Source organism: Salvelinus alpinus, chromosome 36 (genome assembly GCF_045679555.1).
Source record: "Salvelinus alpinus chromosome 36, SLU_Salpinus.1, whole genome shotgun sequence".
NCBI classification, from domain to species: Eukaryota; Metazoa; Chordata; class Actinopteri; order Salmoniformes; family Salmonidae; genus Salvelinus; species Salvelinus alpinus.
The window spans coordinates 13065749-13090371 of record NC_092121.1 but is presented as its reverse complement, the minus strand read 5'-3'; the positions used below and the strand labels follow the sequence as shown (position 1 = coordinate 13090371).

Below are 24623 nucleotides of genomic sequence, written 5' to 3'. Positions count from 1 at the left end.
CCTGAGGGGTATACTGCGAAGCGGGATAGAGGAGTTAGCGAGCTAACTTTGGTCAATTCTGAGTTCAACTCTGGATAACTGTTGACACGAAGGTGGCTCACCTTTTAACCAGGTACATTTCTATGGCAACAAATACTTTAGCTCTAACCTGCTCTGGGGCAGGCTAACTTCACTTTATCCTAAATGAAGTACTTGAGCTGAGAGTTGAGGACCAATCAAATCAGATTCCCTCCCTCCCGCAAAGAGCGCGTCATCATTCCCTTCATTCTCTGAAACCATTTAAGACAGCTGGTTAAATATTTTATTGTGTTAATAATATTCAAATACCCTACAGTATCTCACTACACATTGGTAATGTGTAGTGAGAATTTGAAACGTCACACACAGTACAATTTTCGTATGACTTAATACAATAATTTTATCGATAGGTGTGGGGGGAAAAAAGGTGCTCGTGCACACAGACAGCATTAACAATTGTGTAATAAAAGACACCACTTCTAATAACTCATTTCACACCATAGCCTGCTGAATTTGCAGGATAAGTTATTTTATTTCAGCAAAAACCTCAAATGTGGCACAGCCTTGCTGATGGATTGCTGTTTCAGCATTTTATCAATGAAGATTTCTGCGTTCGACTAGCCACGTGCGACATGCAAGCGCATTTACAAACCTGGCTGGAGTTAGCGGCAGCTGAAGAATCTAAATGCATGGTCGTAACATGGATGAATCCTGAGCTGGAATATGAAGCTTAGTGAAGCTAGCTAGCTTTAGAAAATCCTGAGTAGATCTAGCTAGCGTCGTAGTATACCCCTCTATTTCTATTGAAAGTGTTGGTAAACAAGGGTACCCTTCAGTTTTAGATGCGTGCGGAATCGGATTAACGCTGGATCTGGACGGACTCTTCACATTACGAAAATGCACCAAATGGCGTACGGTGGTTGCCAGTTCTCCTGTCAGTGTACTTCCTTGATTAAGGAAATCGGAATTAGGGGTGTTAAATATAAGATGCACTTTAACCAATGATATGAAGTTTTTACTAAGACATCAGAAGCAGAGGGAACATTACAGTGCATTCAGAAAGTATTCACACCCCTTGACTTATTCCACATGTTGTTGTGTTACAGTCTGAATTCAAAATGGATTAAATATATTTTCTCACCCATCTACACACAATACCCCACAATGACAAAGCGAAAACATGTTTTTAGACATTTTTGCCAATTTATTGAAAATTAAATACAGAAATATCTCATTTACATAAGTATTCAACCCCCTGAGTCAATACATGTTAGAATCACCTTTTGCAGCGATTTCAGCTGTGATTCTTTCTGGGTAAGTCTCTAAGAGCTTTCCACACCTGGATTGTGAAAAATTTGCACATTATTGTTTTCAAAATTCTTCAAGTTCTGTCAAATTGGTTGATCATTGCTAGACAACCAATTTCAGATCTTGCTATAGATTTAAGTCAAAACTGTAACTCTGCCACTCACCGTCTTCTTGGTAAGCAACTCCAGTGTAGATTTGGCCTTGTGTTTTAGGTTATTGTCTTGCTGAAAGGTGAATTCATCTCCCAGTGTATGGTGGAAAGCAAACTGAACCAGGTTTTCCTCTAGGATTTTGCATGTGCTTAGCTCCATTCCGTTTCTTTTTTATCCTGAAAAACTCCCCAGTCCTTAATGATTACAAGCATACACATAACATGATGCAGCCACCCCTATGTTTGGAAATATGGAGAGTGGTACTCATTAATGTGTTGTATTGGATTTGTGGTTTAATGTGTGTTTGACATTCACTGCTCAACTGAGGGACCGTACAGATAATTGTATGTGTAGGGTACAAAGATGAGGCAGTCATGAAAAAATCATGTTCAACACTATTATTGCACACAGAGTGAGTCCAAGCAACTTATTATGTGACTTGTTAAGCAAATGTTTACTCCTTAACTTATTTAGGCTTAACATAACAAAAGGGTTGAATACTTATTGACACAAGACATTTCTGCTTTTCATTTGTAAACATTTCAAAAAATATAATTCTACTTTGACATTATGGGGTATTGTGTGTAGGCCAGTGACCAAACACATCTACATTTAATCAATTTTAAATTCAGGCTGTAACACAACAAAATATGGAAAAAGTAAATGGGTGTAAATAATTTCTTAAGGCACTATATGTACCCAGGTCATACATACATTACTCATACACATTTGTATTGCATTCACTAATTAATAAGAAGAGTACTTACTTTGGTGGCCATCCCTGCCACTTCAGTAAGTATTCCACATTACCCTAAGAAGCAAAAGAGAAAGGCACATTTAGTAAGAGAGCAAATAACACAATTAGTACTCTTTGTACGGTAGTTCAAGGAGCATAAAAAGATGACTGTCGCTTTAAAGGGTCGGTGTCGAGATCATTGGGGTCATTTTATTTTCAAATGGAGATTGTACGAGATGACGTCAATGTAAAGGCCTCGAACTCTACTATCGTGATGACGTGATCGCACATGGATGAGTTTTATGTAAAATTATTTTCTTGAGCGTCAAAAAGCGATGGAAATAGGTAGGACTTTACATGTAAACAACTCGTATTGCGCAACGTGCTGCACAGCGAAGGTCTCCGCTTTGGACCACCCATTGAGAAAATATAATTGTGTGCGTGTATAGAATACTCAATACATAGAATGAAACATTACTGTATTATAGTATTCCATTTTCAAACCAACTTTACCAAATTAAAGCATAAGTAAATGCATAGTAAGAATAATACCATACAGAACAAAAACATAGGCTCATTGTGATTATCATACTACAACAACATAATAGGACTATATTGAATGGATCATGCGAGGTGTAACATTACGCAGCAGTTTTTTCACCCAGATACCCCAATCCATCTTTCCGTCCTCTGTTCTCCTCCTGTTGGCGTAACGTACAAATAAACTGCGTAGCTCCCACACATTGGCCGCGCGGACAATCCCACCAGTGATACCCCAGGATGGAGACCCGATTTTGCTAAACACACCCCTTTTATATTTTACTACTTGAGGTAGTAGTCTATATCCAGAACATACAACATACACAAACCAAGGAAAACGAAAATATTCCACAATCTCTTTATTGAAAATTATGTAGCCTATAGGCAACATTCTGTGCAGAAAATATATATTTTTAACTTTTTGCGTGTTAGAATTAGCAGCTTTCACGGAGCAGAATGACAATATTAATGTCTTGCGTAAACTACGGAAAGTGCGTAGCAATACTTTTGTGTAATGGCTGATATAGACTCTGTAAGAGTACAGGTAGTACATTGGCTGTTAAAACCAAAAGACACCAATGATAGGTAGACTACATTTATATTCGGAAGCACGGCTACATTACTTACCTTTCTGACTCTCTTCTTGGTTATTGATTCAACTGCAAACACTTGTTCGCCTATAGATGACAGTTCCATCGCTCCTAGGCTGCTAGTCGCACGCTCAAACAGGGAACGCGAAATGTTTCTCGTTCTTTCCAAGAAAAATCCCCCCCAAATCCCCAAAACTCACTGCAGCGGCTAAAACAAGTTTTTTGCCTACTCTACAACCCGTTTCTATTCTCGGAGTCTTTATCACTTACTCACATGCACGTATTAGATAGTTGAGCGGTATTTTAGGTTCTCTTTCTGAGTTTTAAAAATCTGCGACACATCACTGCCTGGCGCGTGCTTTAGTCAAGCGCGCTCCCTCTGACTGGTACGATGCGCCGAGCCCCCAATAATGGACAGAGAAGAGGCTAAGCGAGAGGGTTTACTTCGCCCAAAATCCGTCCCACGAAAATAGGACCACGAACTGAGTAATTTTTGCTAATTTGCTACGTGAGGATTATTTGATAGAATATAACTTTCGTAATGTTTAGGTTGTTGCGAATGCACTGATATAAGTGGACACACGTGGTATTTCGTCAACTGAAAAAAACTACTTTATATTGGAGTTGTGCTTCTTGTTCACACGCGTATCTGCCCTCTCATTGGCTAGAATGGTCCCACCTGATCGCGCCTTCTCCCGCTGCCTTCCATCTTTGAGGACATGTATTTCCATTGTTAAAATGGCCACTCGACTATCTTGTCAATATAATTGATCATCTTTGGCATGCCTGGGTCTTTCACTATTACAAAACACAGTATTTCAAGAATATGTGTATTATTCTATAAACTCTTAAATGCGTTTTATGGGTTGTTTTCTTTAAATACTATTGAGGAACATCTGTACTATTTTTGGCACATGACTGTTTTCCATATTGTTAAAATATCCAGGAGAATTATCTAATGTCAACATAAGTCCAGGTCCCATGTGATGCTAGGCTATCTGTTATCAAGCTACATGCCTCTATCCCGAATTAATAGGAAAGATAGGCACCATCTCATTTCATAATTTTAGTACCTATTTTATTTCCCTATTCATATGGAATTGATGCATAAACTGTAACTTGATCCACACAACAGATGGCATGAAACAGGCTCATCTCAACATTGAACCAACAGAGAACGTGCTTTAAATCTCTTTAAATAATTGGGAATCTGATATCCAGAAGATGTCTGTGCACCTATTTGTGTGATGGTTAGGAAATTATATAGTATATTGCAAGAATCTGGGACTGGGACAGTGTAGTTTTATGTAACAGTTGAATGGACAGGAAAGATCTGAATTGGAAATGAAAGCCTTCTGCAGTTTGGTTGGGGAATATCTACACCTCCATCTGTGTGCATAAATGGTTCCAAATATGGCACTCTGGCCATTAATTACACAGCAAGGGGCTTCTAAAATAGCTAAAAGAAGACATATTTCTTATATTTCTTCTACAGTACCAAAAACCAAACAAGATAAGTACAAGATTGGAAAAACGACAATGGTTTCTAAAGGAAATAGGATTATGTTTTTCAACCAAAATATGTAGAGCCTCATTAAATAATAATTTAATTGATAACACAAATAATTTGCATACACAGACTTGCCCCAACCACACTCTTATCGTAGGGTAATTTGATAGAATGTTTATTTCATTTCTCCATGTACAACACACAGTGGTGACCCGCCATTCCGGGCAGGCCCACCAGTTTTTTTTGTGTGCCTGTTTTGCATGTTATTTTGGCCTTAATATGTGTCACATATCAGTTTGCAAACAATGTAAAAAAAAATACTTTTATAATTGAGTTAATAAAGCCACATACAAACATGGTCTCTTTTTTGCTTTTTTGAATAAAGCAGCTCCAAAATGCAGGTGTTTCAGCCTAGCTCAGTGCTTTCTGTGGTGGTGGTGGTGGGGCAGCCAGCAAAAATACGGAGCATAGGGGTTGGTAATGTTCTCTAGTTGCACCGTTATTGGCTCAGTGTTCTGTCACTCATGGGGCCACTACGTCACTACAAAATCTACGGGGAGAGCTCGAAAATTCAAGCCCCTTAGGTGCTGCCATAGAGTTACATTAGAAGTACCCTTCCAAGAAGTCTCAAGGTCATTGGCCACAGTTAAATTATGTCAAATCACGTTATATCTACAGTAGCTTTGATTGGACTGATAATGTTTACATCATATTTCAAAATCTTAGCTAGCAATCATCATCATGAATCAAGTCGACAATCTACTGGCAAATCCTTTTCAATCCTTGTCATATGAAGAGAAATTATAGATAAAACGTATTGGTGCTCATCGGCCATTGGACATAAACATTACACAACAAGTTGGAAATCGCAAATTCAACAATGAGTGGTTTGGAAGGAATCAGTGGCTAACTGCAAGCATTGCAAAGCAATCACTAGCATGCTATTCAATGGAGTGGATGTGTGGTCCAAGTCTGGGTTTAAGGGTCTCTTTTCCAAGCTTAAAAGGATAAACATTCAACATTGGCCATGCTGTTAATCCAGCATGACTTCTGCCGCTTTCAAAACAACTGGAAACTCAGAACTGGGAAATCTCAGACTTCAGTGAGTTTAAGACAACTGGGAACTCGGGGAAAAAGGAGCTCCGACTGGGAAAATACATTTTGAATGGTCATCCAACTCGGAATTCCAAGTCGGGAACTCGGGCCTCTTTCTAGAGCTCCACCCTGAAGATCACTAACGTCATGATTAGACCTTGCTTTTTTTCCCGAGTTCCCAGTTGTCTTGAAAGCACCATAAATTCAGAGAATGCCAGACTTTGATGACAAAATTTGCCAAACGAAGGACTGCCGTGCCACCTTCCTGTTCAAGTGAGCACAGCACAACAAGGTGAGACATTTTTTTATTGTATGCTGCTGCATAAATTATGCAATATGCCAGGGATATATGTATACTGTAGCTAAGAAAGTAATACTAAGTGTATGTTGTGTAGTAAGCTGTTAGTAGACGATGTGCCTCACCCTAATAATTTGGTCGCTTTTCCTCTCATAATTTAGCCTACTGTTCTGACCTGGTGGTTCACATGTAGCCTATAGCCTGTTAGCGAGAAATGTCATCATCAAATATTGTAAGAGCTTTCATTGTCTGCGTATATGCCCCCTTTATATGCTTATGTGCTCGGAAAACTTGGAAAACTGTAAGAACGGCCCATGTTCTGAATTCTGTCGCTGTACATTTCAAAAGTGCTGAATAAATAATTATATTGACTATGTCCATCCTAACTCGCTCATTACTGTCCTAATCGAAATTACGGATTGCCTCATATCCGCTCGTCATTCCCTTATGCCATAGTTTGTACATCTCAATTATCAGTAGAAACCACATTTATTTAAGCAAGTCAGCCATATCAGCTACACTACCATTCAAATGTTTGGGGTCACTTAGTAATGTCCTTGTTTTTGAAAAAAAAGCACATTTTTTGTCCATTAATATAACATCAAATTGATCAGAAATACAGTGTAGACAATGTTAATGTTGTAAATGACTATAGTAGCTGGAAACGGCTGATTTTTAATGGAATATCTACATAGGCGTACAGAGGCCCATTATCAGCAACCATCCCTCCTGTGTTCCAATGGCACGTTGTGTTAGCTAATCCAAGTTTATCATTTTAAAATGATAATTTTAAATTGATAATTAGAAAACCCTTTTGCAATTATGATAGCACAGCTGAAAACTGTTGTGCTGTTTAAAGAAGCAATAAAACTGGCCTTCTTTAGACTAGTTGAGTATCTTGAGCATCAGCATTTGTGGGTTCGATTTCAGGCTCAAAATGGCCAGAAACAATGAACTTTCTCCTGAAACTCATCAGTCTGTTCTTGCTCTGAGAAATGAAGGCTATTCCATGCGAGAAATTGCCAAGAAACTGAAGATCTCGTACAACGCTGTGTACTACTCCCTTCACAGAACAGCGCAAACTGGCCCTAACCAGAATAGAAAGAGGAATGGGAGGCCCCGGTGCACAACTGAGCAAGAGGACAAGTACATTAGAGTGTCTAGTTTGAGAAACAGATGCCTCACATGTCCTCAACTGGTAGCTTCATTAAATAGTACCCGCAAAACACCAGTCTCAACGTCAACAGTGAAGAGGCGACTCCAGGATGCTAGGCAGTTCAACAAGCTGCACCTTTGAAAGCATCTTGACTGGCTGTATCACCGCTTGTTATGGCAACTGCAAGGCAGCCGACCGCAAGGCGCTACAGAAGTTGGTAAGTACGGCCCAGTACATCACTGGGGCCAAGCTCCCTGCAATCTAGGACCTCTATACTAGGCGGTGTCAGAGGAAGGCCCAATTTTAAAAAAAGAATTCCCAAGCCATAGACTGTTCTCTCTGCTACCGCATGGCAAACGGTACCAGTGCACAAAGTGGTGGAAGCAGCAGGATCCTAAACAGCTTCTACCCCAAGCCATAAGAATGCTAAACAAGACTGATAAATAGCTAATCAAATGGATAACCAGAGTACTGCATTGACCATTTCTTACACTAACTCTCTTGCACTGACTATGCACACACACTGGACCACACAGTCACATATACTTACACTGACACCCCAACATACACACACTACATACGCCCACACATGCATACTGACTCCACACGCGCACACACACACACACACACAAAGCCCTTTACAGTGGGTATCATAAGTATTCACTTAAGAGACTGTCCCCAGTCCACCTGGTCGTGCTGCTGCTCCAGTTTCAACTGTTCTGCCTGTGGCTATGGAACCCTGACCTGTTCACCGGACGTGCTACCTTGTCCCGGACCTGCTGTGTTCGACTCTCTATCTCTACCGCACCTGCTGTCTCTAACTCTGAATGATCGGCTATGAAAAGCCAACTGACATTTACTCCTGAGGTGCTGACCTGTTGCACCCTCTACAACCACTGTGATTATTATTATTTGACCCTGCTGGTCATCTATGAACGTTTGAACATCTTGGCCATTTACTGTTATAATCTCCAACCGGCACAGCCAGAAGAGGACTGGCCACCCCTCAGAGCCTGGTTCCTCTCTAGGTTTCTTCCTAGGTTTTTCCTAGCCACCCAGACAGGAAGACCATGTCAGTGACTCCACTTTGACATTACAGAGTATTTTGTGCAGATCGTTGACAAACAAATTACAATTAAATCCATTTTAATTCCAATTTGTAACACAATAAAATGTGAAGAAATTCAAGGGTGTGAATACTTATGATAGGCACTGTATGTGACAACAACCTTCAGGCACTTATTTAGTGAGTAAACCTGTGGGTGAACAAAGTGGGAGTGAACTACAAGCTCCTGATGGATCCATAACCGAATATGTAGAGGGTTTTGTTATGCCAACCAAAAGTATACAAATGTAAAAATAGTTTTATATGAGACACTTGTTAGAACCCTTAACTCACCTGTCAAACCTTGTGAAGTCTCGAAATGCAATCAATGTTGGTTTTGCTGTCCAACTCCATGATTGATGGCCACAACACTGCAATCACTATGCCCTTGGATCTGAAGCTTGAAGACTCAAGTGCAACAATAATACACACATAAATATGGGTGTATTGTATTTACTTGCTTTAGACTTGGTGGAGGACAATCACATCACCCCCAACTAACCTTTGCACTATGTGGACAAATGAAGATGCTGATGCACTTTCACCTCATAATAGCTAGCCCATTACTAAAGGCTGCCTTGATTTTGGTTGGGGTAAGTCTTACATGTTGATGGTGTTTGAAGATAGGGCTAAGACTTCGTGAACTTTGTCATGAGTGTAGAAAGGTACGATGTTGTTAAGTAAATAAACAGGCTAAAAGCAGCATGATGAGATTCAGCACCATGGACAGCGGCGGGAATAGGAAATCCGGCACCTGGACAGTGGAGAGCGACTGTCTCGCGCAATGGTCACTCCCCAGTCCACACTGGGTGAATCCCATTTAATAGGCTAGAAAGACTATTGATAATGTTCAGATGCGAGGAGCTGTAGTTGGAGATTTGATAGAGAATATCATGGCAATGCCTTTTTATAACAGAGACATTCTACCACAGAACCTCTACAGTGCTAGGTGACCTCTAAAGTGCTATGTGGACGCATGGAGGCGCTGATGCACTACCATGCCCATGAGATGCCAATCTGCAATTTTATGGGGGACAACTGTCTCTGGCAGCCAGGGTACTTGTAGATTGTAATCAGACATCGAAATATCTAACGTCATAGGTACAACGTTCAGGTAATTTAGCTGATAACATAATCTCGTGACATTTTTCAGTAGACAAGCAACCTTGCAAAACCAGCAGTCAGTAGAAAGGCAGGACAGCTAACGTTACTGTTAGCGTAGCTAGCTAACAAACACATATTTGGGGGTTTAACGTAATGGATAAAAATGACACAACAACATACAGTGTACAACTGTATATATATACGACCTGTCAAGAGGAATGGCTCGCAATCTCAGCCCCATCATGTTAGGTAAGTGAAGCTCAGAAACGACACATTCCCCAGATAATGAAGCTGTGTAGCTATAGTAGCTAGCTGCCGGTTGAGATTGATTGAGCACGTCGGCAAGCCTTTGATCCAGTTGATGGCTAGCTGGGTAGGCCAACATTACTCTTGCAATGCATCATTTTTTGTTTGTTATTTATTAACTTGCTAGCTGGTTCGCTACAACCTGCCAATTGAAGTACGTTTGAGCTTGGTTTATACAGTATAGCCTAGCTATTCAAAGGCTTATTCTTCGGAATTTCAGCTCAACAATATTGAAACGTTTACGTTAGATAAAATACTAGCTAGCTAGCTAGCTAGACACAAGACAAGAGTGAAACAGGTGTGTGCGAGCTTGATTGACATGCATGCTAATCAGCAGCATCAAGCCTCGGTCACACACATACAGTTGAAGTCGGAAGTTTACATACACTTAGGCTGGAGTCCTTAAAACTCGTTTTTCAACCACTCCACACATTTCTTGTTAAACAAACTATAGTTTTGGCAAGTCGGTTAGGACATCTACTTTGTGCATGACACAAGTAATTTTTCCAACAATTGTTTACAGACAGATTATTTCACATATAATTCACTGTATCACAATTCCAGTGGGTCAGAAGTTTACATACACTAAGTTGACTGTGCCTTTAAACAGCTTGGAAAATTCCCGAAAACGATGTCATGGCTTTAGAAACTTCTGGTAGGCTAATTGACATAATTTGAGTCAATTGGAGGTGTACCTGTGGATTTATTTCAAGGCCTACCTTTAAATTCAGTGCCTCTTTGCTTGACATCATGGGAAAATCCCCCAAAATCAGCCAAGACCTCAGACCTCTGTACAAACAATAGTACGCAAGTATAAACACCATGGGATCACGCAGCCGTCATACCGCTCAGGAAGGAGACGTGTTGTGTCTCCTAGAGATGAATGTACTTTGGTGCGAATAGTGCTAATCAATCCCAAAACAACAGCAAAGGACCTTGTGAAGATGTTGGAGGAAACGGGGGTACAAAAGTATCTATATCCACAGTAAAACGAGTCCTATATCGACATAACCTGAAAGGCCGCTCAGCAAGGAAGAAGCCACTGCTCCAAAACCGCCATAAAAAAGCCAGACTACGGTTTGCATCTGCACATGGGGACAAAGATCGCACTTTTTGGCGAAATGTCCTCTGGTCTGCTGGAACAAAAATAGAACTGTTTGGCCATAATGACCAACGTTATGTTTGGAGGAAAAAGGGGGAGGCTTGCAAGCCGAAGAACACCATCCCAACCGTGAAGCACGGGGGTGGAAGCATCATGTTGCGGGGGTGCTTTGCTGCAGGAGGGACTGGTGCACTTCACAAAATAGATGGCATCATGAGGGAGGAAAATTGTGGATATATTGAAGCAACATCTCAAGACACCAGTCAGGAAGTTAAAGCTTGGTTGCAAATGGGTCTTCCAAATGGACAATGACCCCAAGCATACTTCCAAAGTTGTGGCAAAATGGCTTAAGGACAACGAAGTCAAGGTGTTGGAGTGTCCATCACAAAGCCCTGACCTCAAACCTATAGAAAATTTGTGGGCAGAACTGAAAAAGCGTGTGCGAGCAAGGAGGCCTACAAACCTGACTCAGTTACACCAGTTCTGTCAGGAGGAATGGGACAAAATTTACAAACAATTTAAAGGCAATGCTACCAAATACTAATTGAGTGTATGTAAACTTCTGACCCACTGGGAATGTGATGAATGAAATAAAAGCTGAAATAAATCATTCTCTCTACTATTATTCTGACATTTCACATTCTTAAAATAGTGGTGATCCTAACTGACCTAAAAGAGGGAATTTTTACAAGGATTAAATGTCAGGAATTGTGAAACTGAGTTTAAATGTATTTGGCTAAGGTGTATGTAAACTTCCGACTTCAACTGTATATATATTGTAATGTGTTACAGGAAAACAACTTGATGGCATTTGGTAAGAATTCTCCCACCTATAATTTTATGACAATACAATTAATCCACACAATGTTGTCTTTACTGTCACTGCAATTCTTCAAATGATTGTTTTCATGTCCATATTGAAAGCTACAGAACACTCCGTAATGTTCACAACTACATATACTTTGAATTCGCGAAAAGTGGGAGAGGTGGTCAAGAAACACTGGCATATTTTATCATCGGACCCAGCTTTGCCGGCTGAATTTAAATATCCACCACGTATTGTGTATAGGAGAGGTCGCAATTTACGCGATAAATTGGTTCATGCCAACTGCCAGCCACTTAAGAAAATTAGCCAAGCACTTTTACGCCCTCTACCAAATGGTAGCTATAAATGCAGAGGATGCGCACAGTGCAACAATATGATGAAGTGTCAATATTTCTGTCACCCACACACAGGAAAAAGGTTCCAAATAAATGACATTATTACGTGTTCCACCACCCATGTTATTTACATTATTAAATGTCCATGTGGGCTCTGTTATGTCGGTAAAACCACCCGCTCTCTCAAACAGAGAATTAGTGAACATAAAAGTTCAATCAGGAGAAACGACAGGGATTATCCAGTCGCTGTACATTTCAATGACATGAAGCATGACATTTCCACCCTTAGATTTTGTGGCATAGAGAAAGTTAAGATATCAGACAGGGGAGGTGATATTAATAATACTCTGAGTAAAAGAGAATGTTTTTGGATTTTCACCCTCCAGACATTGTTTCCAAAAGGACTTAATGATGAAATGCCTTTGTATGTTATGCTGTGAATTGGAACATGAAATGTGTGTCTCTTGTAGATTATTCTGACGTTTTTCATATGATGTACCCAATGACTAATGAACTTGCTATGTCCTCATTGAGATTATACAGAAGTGTTCAATACGCCTTATTTATACACTTTTGTAATATTTATGAAATGCACATTGTTATATTTGGTAGCACTTATTTATTTTCCTTTGCCTCCAACCCCCTTCGATGTGTAGAACGGATGTGGGTGGGGCCAGGTCTACATAAGGGTGCAACTTTCAAAAAATCCCAAAAGCTCTGACGAAGGCCGTGTGGCCGATACGTAAGCTTATTAAATATCGGTGATACTATCAAGAGCAGTGTGCGGTTTCCTTTTTCCTTCATCATGTCCATATTGTAACCATCCATTACTGTACACTCAGTCTTGTGTTTCAATTCTCACAGGCACTCAGCCATTGTGGTTTATGGAGACGAGTTCTACTTTGGAGGAGTGGGTATTTCCAGCTGCTCACCGGTAAGCCTAAAATGATGTATTGGCTAATATCCTCCTAATATTTGCTAAGACCTACTTCAGTGTGCCCTCTACTCTTTATCATAGGTTTGCACTAGCTGACAGTAAGACTCGGCCTACATTGGTATGACCTTCAAAGAGGAGGGAAGTTAAACGCATTGGATATACAGAGAAGTGGGGGTTGGTGTTTTGTGGTGGGTTGGTGTTTTGTTGGATAATATGGACTTTGTGTTTTAGGGTGGAACAATGCTTGGTTCCCCAGACACTGTGGTGGAGTTGGGAAACACAGAGGTGACAGAGGAGATCTTCATGGACTACCTGTCCTCGCTAGGAGACAACACATACAGGTGTGTATGTGTCACAAAAAAACACACCTTGGTGGACACATCAGCCATGAACACAACATAGCAGTGATAGCTGATTTAGATCTGAGATTGCTTTCTGTTCTTATTCTTCCATAGAGGCGACAAGTATAGGTTGTTTGAGCACAACTGTAACACCTTCACTAATGAGGTGGCCCAGTTCTTAACAGGCCGGAAGATCCCTTCTTACATCACAGACCTGCCCTCCGAAGTGCTCTCCACGTGAGTCTACATACTTAGTAGCTGAGCGACAGATACTAGTAATGCATTACTGACTTGTGTACCTCTCTGACCCTCTGCCCTGTTCCTCTGTCTAACCATTTAGACCCTTTGGTCAGATACTCCGGCCTATACTGGACTCCATCCACATCTCTCCTCCTGGGGGGAACATCATCAATGGTCGCCACAGCTAAACTGCCTGAACTGCACACAGTAGTATTTAGATATGTTCTAATTTACATTTTCAAAACGGAGGTGGGTTATTGACGAAACCTTGGAGGGTGAATCTCAGTGAGTCACACTGCTTTTGTACTGCGTATGCTTGGTTTTAGTATGATTGTTTTGTAACTCCCCACCAGCAATGCTCTCGCCTTTTAGTACATTTTAAAAAATTGATTCAGTTTCCAGTTTTTGTTTTCGGACCTTCCTTATTGCCTCTAATGGTATGATCCTGATCTGAGGGAAAGTTGCACAACATTAACTTTCTCACAAATCCTCCAATATCATCAATATGATTTTTAAGAAGGTTGGCGTGTATCTCAAGTCAGGGTTTCAGCATGACTTCCAATGGACTACTCCACCTTCCACCAGATGGTGTGTGCTATATACACCTCTATGCCTTCACCTCTCTCACCTTAGTGTTAATGATGCTGATAGTGTGATATGAATGCTGAAGTGCACAAAATCTACATTAGTTCTCTGGATGAAGAAACAGACCATGCGTATCTTGTATGTGTTTGAAATCATCTCAGAAATGTAATTTTATTATGAAAAGGTTTGTACAATTTTGGGGTCAAGTTTGGGGTCAAATCATACATATTCTTGTATAATTTTCATTGGGCCATCAGTGGGAGCAATAACTCTTCACATATCTATACTTATTAGACTAGGCATATTAAATGCACGTATTCACTGCAACTCCTAGCACTGGTTAACTATAGCATCATTCAGTAGAACAGTACAGTAAACTGTATGTTCTATAAAAGACAGCACCTCTGGTATCGCATCAGACAGGTAATTACAGCATAACATGTCTCAAATGCCATGATGACACTATCTCTTCATAAAAGAATGACTCCACCAATAGGTGCTTGTCTCCTTCACTAAAACATACAAGGCCCTTCACCTTGGTATGCTGCTCACATAACCACCGTCAACAATCAACCTGACCAATGAAATGTATTGTACACCTCATTCCTATTTGTAATATTATTTATTTCAGGATCAGTTGCTGGCTGCTAAATGTAATGATACATTTAAGTTAATAATTATGAATACAATATTAGTTATGTATGGTTATTTATGTATGGATGATATTGTTTTTGCACATTGTTTGCTTGTTAGTTTTGTAATTGTATCTATAAATAAAGCCATTCTTTACAAATGTTACTATGTGCGCAGTTCTGCGAAAGTGTCTGTGTTGCTCTTCCAGTGTTAGGCATGCAAAGTATTGGTCCCTCAAGCTGGATTTGAAACATGTTTTTGATCCATTAAAGGAACTACAGTTCATTAGATAAAGGGTCTCCATATTCTATCTAAAGCACAATTTTAGACTGACTTCTTCCTGTTTTGATGTTGATTAGATGTTGCAGTTCACACGGCTGTTGTCAGCAGGACCAACCAGATCACTAGTAATCATGTGAAGGATAAATTGTCCAAACAAACTTCAGTGACCTTGACTGAAGCATCATTTGCTCAGGCTACTGTCACAGTGTGTTAGAGGACAAAGTCTTCAGTCATACCTTTTGCATGCTTGTTATGTTTGTGTCATAACATAATAGTTGTTCTGTTGTCATGGCTCTGTCTTTAAGTGTTTGTAAAACTTTATATGAAAGTACAGCTGTCAACAAGATTGCGTTTATCTGCTTCTTATCTGAACCTAGAAATCCACAGTTCAGTGCAATAACAAAGCATTAATGGATTTTATTTTCATGCAGAATATGGATGATATTATGTAGAAAATGTTGTTGGGGAAACTACAATGAGGTTTTATTACCTCATTGCTCCATCCTTGTAAGAGCTGAAGACACACAACGCACCCATGGATAAATTCAAGCGCATGTGAAGAGAAAACACTTGGGCTGTGCTTTGGTGACAGACCTGTCAAGACAAATAACACCATGTTTGCATTTTGGGAACACAAAAGTAGGTATGAGGCTTGGTGCTGTTCTGGGGAAGGCTACCTTGAGGTGCTATGGCTATTTATCTTCACCCCAATCCCCCCATCTCTGCTCTACACCAACTTCTTAGACTGGTGTCGGAAATGTTGAGGGGGCAAAGTTGTTAACATGGCACTACCTCTGTGAGAGAGACTGAGTCACACTCACCCTCCCCAGTGACAAACCGTTATATGACAGACATTTTTTATTTATTTCCTTTAATGTGACTCAAAGGGGTCTTGGACGAGTATCCAAAGGGATGGAAGGTGGTGACGAAGAGGCAACTAGGTAAACACCACCTACAGTGGTTGGAGTTGGAGTTCTGGTCATGAATCTATTCTAGGAGGAGCCACTGTAATAGGAATTTGACTTGGACTGCTACATTTGCATAAGTACATATAGGTGTTGCTAGTTAATATTATGTGTGTGAGGACAGACGCTGGGAGACGAGAAGCAAGTACAGGGAGTGAATATTTAATAAATGACAGACATGAAACAAAACACGGACAGCGTCTGAACAAGGGAAACATAACGACATTAATGCTGACACGGGGATCAAACTGAGGAATAGACAGATATAGAGGAGGCAATCAATAAGTGATGGAGTACAGGTGAGTTCAATGAAGTGCTGATGCGCGTAACGATGGTGACAGGTGTGCGTAACGATGGGCAGCCTGGCGCCCTCGAGCACCTGAGAGGGAGCGGGAGCAGGTGTGACACCGTGTGGTAATAGTTAATACAAAATAAGGATTCATAATTAAAATCTCAGGTCAAGTTATTTGAGTTTGCAGATTGCCCTAATACATTTAGGATTAATTAACTCAAACCAGGGGTTAGGATTTTAATTGAATGTACACACACACACACACACACACACACACACACACACACACACACACACACACACACACACACACACACACACACACACACACACACACACACACACACACACACACACACACACACACACACACACACACACACTACTCCTAAAATACTGCTTGTTCCCGCAGCTATGAATTTCACATTGAGGATTAAAAAAAAAGATAAAATTACACTGTTGCACAATACTATAGTATAGTACAGAGTACATGACACTCTTTCTTGTAATACTTTGAATTTATACAAATTGTAATTGGCCAAGTTCAAGCACCCCATCACGCAAGTGCTCCACCATGTAGCAATCACATTTAGTTTAATGTAATGTTTATACTGTCCAATCAAGCTTGTTTAAACATCTCTTCATCTATCTTAGGTGTCAGTTTGCTTGACTGCCAATTTTGTCACTCCGTACTCTCTCCAACATCCAGCGATTTCCGTTCCCCCCTCCCCCTCAGCAACATTGAGATTCCTTATGTAATGAAACGTACTATATAAAATACATATACATTATTATTATTAACCATTTGTGTCCTCTCAAATCCAACATTCAATTTACACTTTGTTTGTCTCAATGTGTGAGATTTAAATTTAGTCTCAAAGAAATGTAGCTTTTATCATGACAAAACAAATGCTAATTGTTTAAATAGGAAGAACCTTGACTCTCCACTTCCTCTCTCTAACTTTCCACCTCAGGAAGCGCCCAGCTGTCAGGGTCACCATATGGGAGATCCCATGAGAAACAGACCTGCCTGACCTCAGAGTCTGAGTCACGGCAGATACTCTAAACTCCCATGCACCTGCATACATACATAAATATAGGCATCTTTGTCCTCTCCTCCTTCTGGTGGGTCCATCACTGAGCCATTTCCTGAAATTCCCTTGGGTTGTCCCATCCGGAGAATGTGTGTGTGTGTGTGTGTGTGTATGAGAGTGAATGAATGCTCTGTAATGGGAGCTCTGTGCAACCTTGCTAATGTCTTTAATAGTTTTGTTCATCAGATCATAAACGTTCTACCCTCTGGCAACTACCTGCCTGTATAAATATTGTAATGGCTTGCTGCACATTTCGCACATATACCCATGCATGAGTGTATGCACACAGGCGATCAAGCACACACACTACAAATGTACTAGCACTTTGAGATTTGTGCTGTTACTCTTTTTTTCTTGGACAACATCCTGCTCTGAGTACACGATTGGAAAGCATTGCATCAAAATGAGCTGGATTCAGGAAATTGCCTTTTTTCCCCATCCGCACTTACAGTACACAGGGTCGTTCCACCAATTAGGTGCCTTTTGTCATAAAGAGCACTTGTTCAACTTAATAAAACATTGTTTTTCCCATCTCAAGAGGTTTAAAAAAAAAATACTATAGTAAGTGCCTATTAAGTGCCAAATAAGGTAACAGGGTTGACCGTAACAGTGTTGTGTGTGTGATTTCATCTTAAATCAGCCATAAATCCTCTTGTGACAGGGGAAATGGAAGCTTGTTGTGTGTAACATGGAGGGGCAGTTGACAAAAATAATCATTGTGAAAACATTTCTTCCTATGGGTAACAGGGTTGTCGTGTTATGCTCGTTTTCCACCATAAAACACAAAAAAATTCCCCCAAAACCTGCTTTTACACTATTACTTGACTATTTGACTATAAGAAACTATCATTGTTTCTTTAAAAAGCAATAGTTTCACCATATTAAAACAAGAGGGTTGACCTTGAATAGTTTCACCATATTTAAACAACAGGGTTGACCTTAAAATGAGGGAAATTATTACAATTGTTTTTACAAAAAATTGGGAACATAAATATAAGAAATAAATAATATTCTTCAGAAATGACTTAGTCAAAGCAACAAAATAACTATGGCTTTACAGAGGGACATGTACAAATGCTGACTTTTGGCACTTTAGCACTTTAGTCTTTATTCAAATTTAAAAAATCTGTCAGATTTATTGAAGTTTCCATGTGGTCTATATTAACAGGCTTTTAAAATATTTGAGCACAATTTCTACTTAAAATATAAAAGGTACGCAAAAGATACTCATTTCGTGGAACGACCCAACAGCAGTGGGCAAATCGATCTACAGTTATCCGCTTTGGCCGGTATCGCAATAACACAGAGCTTTACTCTGTATGATATGCCGAGTCCAGAGAGGTTATATATACGATATCAACAAAATGGAAGGCTCATGGTACTTCACATGGAAAGCTCTGTCGATGCCTCTGTTCATGTCACAAAGAGCTGACAGGCAATAGGTTCTGTAAGGCAGTGGTTCCATAAATTTTTTTTAAGGAACTCAGTCCGACTTTCAACTTACTCTTGAAAGTTGTAATAGTAGAATGCACAAGGTGCAATTCCGAAATTGGGTAGTGCATCATTAGTTTTCCTCTTGTCATGTCAGTCATTGCATACCTTAGAGAGCTACAGTGCATTTGGAAAGTATTCAAACCCCTTGACTTTTTCCACATTTTGTTACGTTACAGCCTTATTCTAAAATTGCTAAAATCACCCCCCCCCCATCAGTCTACTCACAATACCTCATAATGACAAATCAAAAACTGAAACATCACATTTACATAAGTATTCAGAACGTTTAATCAGAACTTTGTTGAAGCACCTTTGGCAGCGATTACAGCCTCGAGTCTTCTTGGGTATGACGCTACAAGCTTGACACACCTGTATTTTGGGAGGATCTCCCATTCTTCTCTGCAGATCCTCTCAAGCTCTGTCAGGTTGGATGGGGAGCATTGCTGCACAGATATTTTCACGTCTCTCCAGAGATGTTCGATCGGGTTCAAGTCTTGGCTCTGGCTGGGCCACTCAAGGACATTCAGAGACTTGTCCCGAAGCCACTCCTACGTTGTTTTGGCTGTGTGCTTAGGGTCATTGTCCTGTTGGAAGGTGAACCTTTGCCCCAGTCTGAGGTCCTGAGCATTCTGGAGCAGATTTTCATCAAGGATCTCTCTGTACTTTGCTATGTTTGTCATTGCCTCGATCCTGACTAGTCTCCCAGTCCCTGCCACTGAAAAACATCCCCACAGCATGATGCTGCCACAACCATGCTTCACCGTAGGGATGGTGCCAGATTTCCTTCAGACGTGATGCTTGGCATTCAGGCCAAAGAGTTCAATCTTGGTTTCATCAGACCAGAGAATCTTGTTCCTCATGGTCTGAGAGCCCTTTAGGTGCCTTTTGGCAAACTCCAAGCAGGCAGTCATGTACCTTTTACTGAGGAGTGGCTTCCGTCTGGCCACTCTACCATAAAGGCCTGATTGGTGGAGTGCTGCAGAGATGGTTGTCCTTCAGGTAGGTTTTCCCATCTCTACAGAGGAACTCTAGAGCTCTGTCAGAGTGACCATCGGGTTGTTGGTCACCTCCCTGACCAAGGCCCTTCTCCCCCGATTGCTCAGTTTGTCCAGAGTTGGCCAGCTCTAGGAATAGTCTTGGTGGTTCCAAACGTCTTCCATTTAAGAATGATGGAGGCCACTGTTTTCTTGGGGACCTTCAATGCTGCAGAAATGTTTTGGTACCCTTCCCCAGATCTGTGCCTCGACACAATCCTGTCTCTGAGCTCTATGGACAATTCCTTCGACCTCATGGCTTGGTTTTTGCTCTGACATACACTGTCAACTGTGGGACCTTACATAGACAGGTGTGTGCCTTTCCAAATCATGTCCAATCAATTGAATTTACCACAGGTGGACTCCAATCAAGTTGTAGAAACATCTCAAGGATGATCAATGGAAACAGGATGTACCTGAGATCAATTTTGAGTCTCATAGCAAAGGGTCTGAATACTTATGTAAATATGGTATTTGCAAAAATTTGCTAAAACCTGTTTTCACTTTGTCATTATGGGGTATTGTGTGTAGATTGCTGAGGAAAAATATGTATGTAATCCATTTTAGAATAAGACTGTAACGTAACAAAATGTTGAAAAAGTCAAGGGGTCTGAATACATTCCAAAGGCACTGTATTTATAACTTGTCAGAAATGTCCAGATCAACTAGCCCATGTCAGCCAACGTTTTTTAGCTAGGTTTTTTAGCCCATAGATTTTGTAGTAATGTTCCCCAATACTGGAGGGTATTGAAAAGTTTGGGAACCCCTGCACAAGACACATTACAAAACTAACACAGACCCTCTCTCTCGCTCTCTCTCTCTCTCGCTCTGGCAGAACTAACATTCAGAAGGTATTGATATGCTTAATGGTGATGGGATTGACAAACCAGCCTGTGTTTGTTTGTGGATGTGAACAACTTAGTGTGTGGAATTTCCCCCTTGTTGCCATGGCTAAAACCCTAGTCTTGAAAAATTGATCCTAGGCAACACAGTGACTAGGCAACACAGTGACTAGGGTCTGGTTTCAATGATGAACTCTTTCCCGTCAATAAAATACAAAATAGTAGCTAGCAAGATGGAGAACACGGAGGTTATTTTTAATGAGTGCGTTCATTTCACATCTACTTTCTTAACTAAAACCACTGCAAAGCAAAAAAGCTTTTGCTTGAAAACTTTGGCATGTCTGCCTCTTGATTTGTTGGGTGAGTCCCCGGGACATTTTTTCCCTTTATCGACTTAGGCAGTGACGTAGTTCCTCTATCCAAAAAGAGTCCATCATTGAAACCAGACCCTAGTCACTGTGTTGCCTAGTCACTGTGTTGCCTAGTCACTGTGTCACTGTGTTGCCTAGTCACTGTGTTGCCTAGGTTCGAGTTTTCAAGACTACTAAAACCCCTCCGTTCTCAAAGTCCTCCCCCCCCCCCCCTCGCCGCTTCCCCTTCAAGTTAAGTGAAGGAAATGCAACGAAGGCCCATTAATTCCACCCATTAAGAGAGGGCTGCATAGTGCACACAGAGATGCCATGTGTCAGCCTAAAGGGACTTGCTCTGGTCCCCAAAGTCCCACTTGCCTCTGGACTGGAGGCACCGCTTAGAGGGCAACTCTAATTACCCATGGGGCCCTGGGTCAGAAAGAGGGAAACCAAGAGCTCCATCATCAGCACTCTGGATTTTTCCCCAGTGTTTTATTATTTATTCACATTTCATCAAACATTAGTGAAACACCAGCTTTCCTTTCCCTCCTGAGCTGCCTTACAAGTGACTCTGTGACCTGCACTCAAGGACACCGCCAATCTCCACTCTATTAGAGAACCAGCTAGTTGAAATATGGCTGTTTAAAATTCCACTATGACACACCATTTAGATAATACGATGAGTATGCTTGGCTGTCACTGGGTGGCGCTAGCTGAGAGCAGTTGTAATGGGGGAGCCACTGATGAGGCTCTTTAATGGAGCGATCTCAAGACTATTGGATCTGAGTTTGAAACATGTAGTCCAGAATGACATAACACTCTTTATGGTTGCTATAGTGTTACTAAAGTTCATGCTTTCCATTGCAACGAGAGACCCATCTCTCTTACTTTAATTTGAATGGAGGGAGAAGTCACATACTTTGTGAAGTGATAACATTCCAGCTTGTTTAATAGGTTGTGAGAGACACACAGGTTACAGAATATATTGATGCACACAGTACATCGTGGATCCGACATCAATTCATGTTCTCAACTTAGCGAATGGGAGCATCTGTAATAACCTTCCCTTTGTTCTGTTTTTGGGCAGATTGATGATGAGAGTTCCCTCAATGTTTCTTAAACGTTTCCCCCTGCATTGAATGTGAAGAGTATCAACCCTGTGTTGCAGAACTGGTTCCTGACATGTCTTTCTCTCCCTGCATGACCGCGACACGGGAACCCAAGGGCAGCTGTTGACCTATGAATCAACAACATTATGCTTTCAGACACAAGAAACACTACAGCTGAAAATTATTTAATTAATTCAACACCCTCTCTCTCAACTTTAAAAAACATATGCTGATGGGATGGGATGAGATGGTGACACAGTCACTCCATAGTGGTACCAATACCATTCCTGCTTCCTCTGTGGAGCGCTACAGGGTTTAACCACACCTAAAATCTGTGAGAATTGTTGATGAACTCATTGACTGCAGTTCTCTATGACCTGAAGGACTTACCTGCAGAGGAGTTCTTTCTGATGAAGAAGGCAACTTCTGGCGGATCCAGCTGTGGCAGGGTCAGAGTGTGTCCTCAGCAGGGTCATCGGGTCAGCATTTGTATGGGCTGATGGGTAGTGGAGCAGCGCGGTGCGTCTCAGTGTGGGAGAGGGGCATGACCCATACAGGGTCAGGCTGACAGCTGCCCGCTGTAAATAGGACATTAACTGGGGTGACCTGAGAGAATGGGGGGTAAGGAAGAGGAACTAGACGAGAAGAAAACAGAGTGAGTGGGAGAGAAATAAATGCTTAGTGGGCATTTTCATGGAGCTTATAACTGAGGGGAAGCAATCCCATAGTCTCTGCGCAAAATGTCAACCAAAACATTTATTAACTATCTGTGTGTCAATGGACACCTGCAGGCTGTCCATAGTCAAACATTGTTAAAAGTTTTCCTGAGGTACTGGAGATGCTTTACTGGTGTTGAGTTTCTCGATGCTCGATGAAAGGCTTTTGGCAGAGGACATAGATCTGAATGAATCCAGGATTGTAAATAAACTGTGAATTAAAAAAATATATTAGCAAGATATTTAATCTCCACCATTATTTAGCTCATAATCATAGCTTGTATGTGCTGAAACAAAACAGAGGAATGAGAAGGCCGGGGGAGAGAATGACATATCGGTTCAGTCAATAACTGAACTAGAAAAACAAGGCAGGGGTATTGGCATGATACAACATGTTTAACTATTTTGATTGCACATTGCACATTCACCTACTGCAAATCTACAATTCCAGTGTTTTTAATTGCTATATTGTATTTACTTCGCCACCGTGGCATTTTTATTGCCTTTACCTCCCTTATCTCACCTCATTTGCTCACATTGTATATAGACTTGTTTTTGTACTGTATTATTGATTGTATGTTTGTTTTACGCCATGTGTAACTCTGTGTTGTTGTATGTGTCGAACTGCTTTGCTTTATCTTGGCCAGGTCGCAGTAGTAAATGAGAACTTGTTCTCAACTTGCCTACCTGGTTAAACAAAGGTAAAATATAATAAAATAAAATTACTCCAAATGAGTAGCCTTGAGCCAAAATGTGACAACAGAGAGCAAAAGACAGTGAGAGAGAGAGAGATAGAGAGGAGATGAGGAATAAGTAGTGGGCCTTCAGACTTCAGGACGTCACTACCACTGAAGATACTACTGTTGTCAAATGTTGTTATTTAATTGGATCCAACCATTAAAAGAAAACCTGACCCCAAAACACTAACATGCTGGCAGGGAGGGAGGCAGGGAGTGAGTGAGTGAGTGAGTGAGTGAGTGAGTGAGTGAGTGAGTGAGTGAGTGAATGAGTGAGTGAGTGAGTGAGTGAGTGAGTGAGTGAGTGGGTGAGTGAGTGAGTGAGTGAGTGAGTGAGTGAGTGAGAGAGTGAGTGAGTGAGTGAGTGAGAGAGAGAGAGAGAGAGAGAGAGAGAGAGAGAGAGAGAGAGAGAGAGAGAGAGAGAGAGAGAGAGAGAGAGAGAGAGAGGAAGAAAAAAGAGACAGTCAGTCAGAGTTAGTTATTCCACTTTTCATAGGAGCCTGAGCCGCAGTGTGTGGCCCTCGTTAGCTCTCCAGGGCCCCGGCAGCAGTGCTGGAATGGATGGATATATGGAGGGATGGGTGGCGATGGGCTTGTTTTGTTGCTCTGTGCCCAGAGCTCTGTGGGCGCTCTGAGTGAACGGGAGGGGCCCCGAGCGAAGAGTGTACCAGAGACAGATCGCAATGCACGGCCTCGCACTCATCAGCCTCACCACAACATCAACCCTTCATTCTCCACTCCCAACCACCAAACATCTCAGCTCATCTCTACTAAAATACCATTTCACATCT

General features: G+C 41.1%; 1 protein-coding gene, 1 long non-coding RNA gene and 1 pseudogene across 17 annotated transcripts in view; 1 reads left to right on the top strand and 2 right to left on the bottom strand.

The window, feature by feature from the left end:
* Positions 1 to 3756, bottom strand: part of LOC139565346 (chromobox protein homolog 8-like) — a 30176-nt gene extending 26420 nt beyond the window's left edge. For 4 of the 16 annotated variants that reach the window (XM_071385594.1, XM_071385596.1, XM_071385595.1 and 1 more), the window contains exons 1-3: positions 2876 to 2908; positions 2246 to 2289; positions 848 to 961 (exon numbers count right to left, since the gene is read on the bottom strand). In XM_071385594.1, coding sequence (XP_071241695.1) covers positions 848 to 961; positions 2246 to 2289; positions 2876 to 2893 — 176 coding nt within the window. In that variant the 5' untranslated portion in view covers positions 2894 to 2908. Of the gene's footprint in view, positions 1 to 847; positions 966 to 2245; positions 2290 to 2875; positions 2941 to 3381 lie in introns of those variants that run through there. The other 12 variants (XM_071385602.1, XM_071385606.1, XM_071385599.1 and 9 more) reach the window with 10 other exon arrangements.
* Positions 3757 to 9386: 5630 nt separating this feature from the next.
* LOC139565044 (desumoylating isopeptidase 1-like) lies at positions 9387 to 15082 on the top strand (annotated as a pseudogene).
* A 7119-nt stretch (positions 15083 to 22201) lies between these two features.
* LOC139565453 (uncharacterized) lies at positions 22202 to 22988 on the bottom strand. Its single transcript, XR_011672906.1, has 2 exons — positions 22770 to 22988; positions 22202 to 22507 (listed from the first exon to the last, which is right to left on the bottom strand). It is a non-coding gene; the product is annotated as an uncharacterized lncRNA (long non-coding RNA).
* Between the last annotated feature and the right edge of the window lie 1635 nt (positions 22989 to 24623).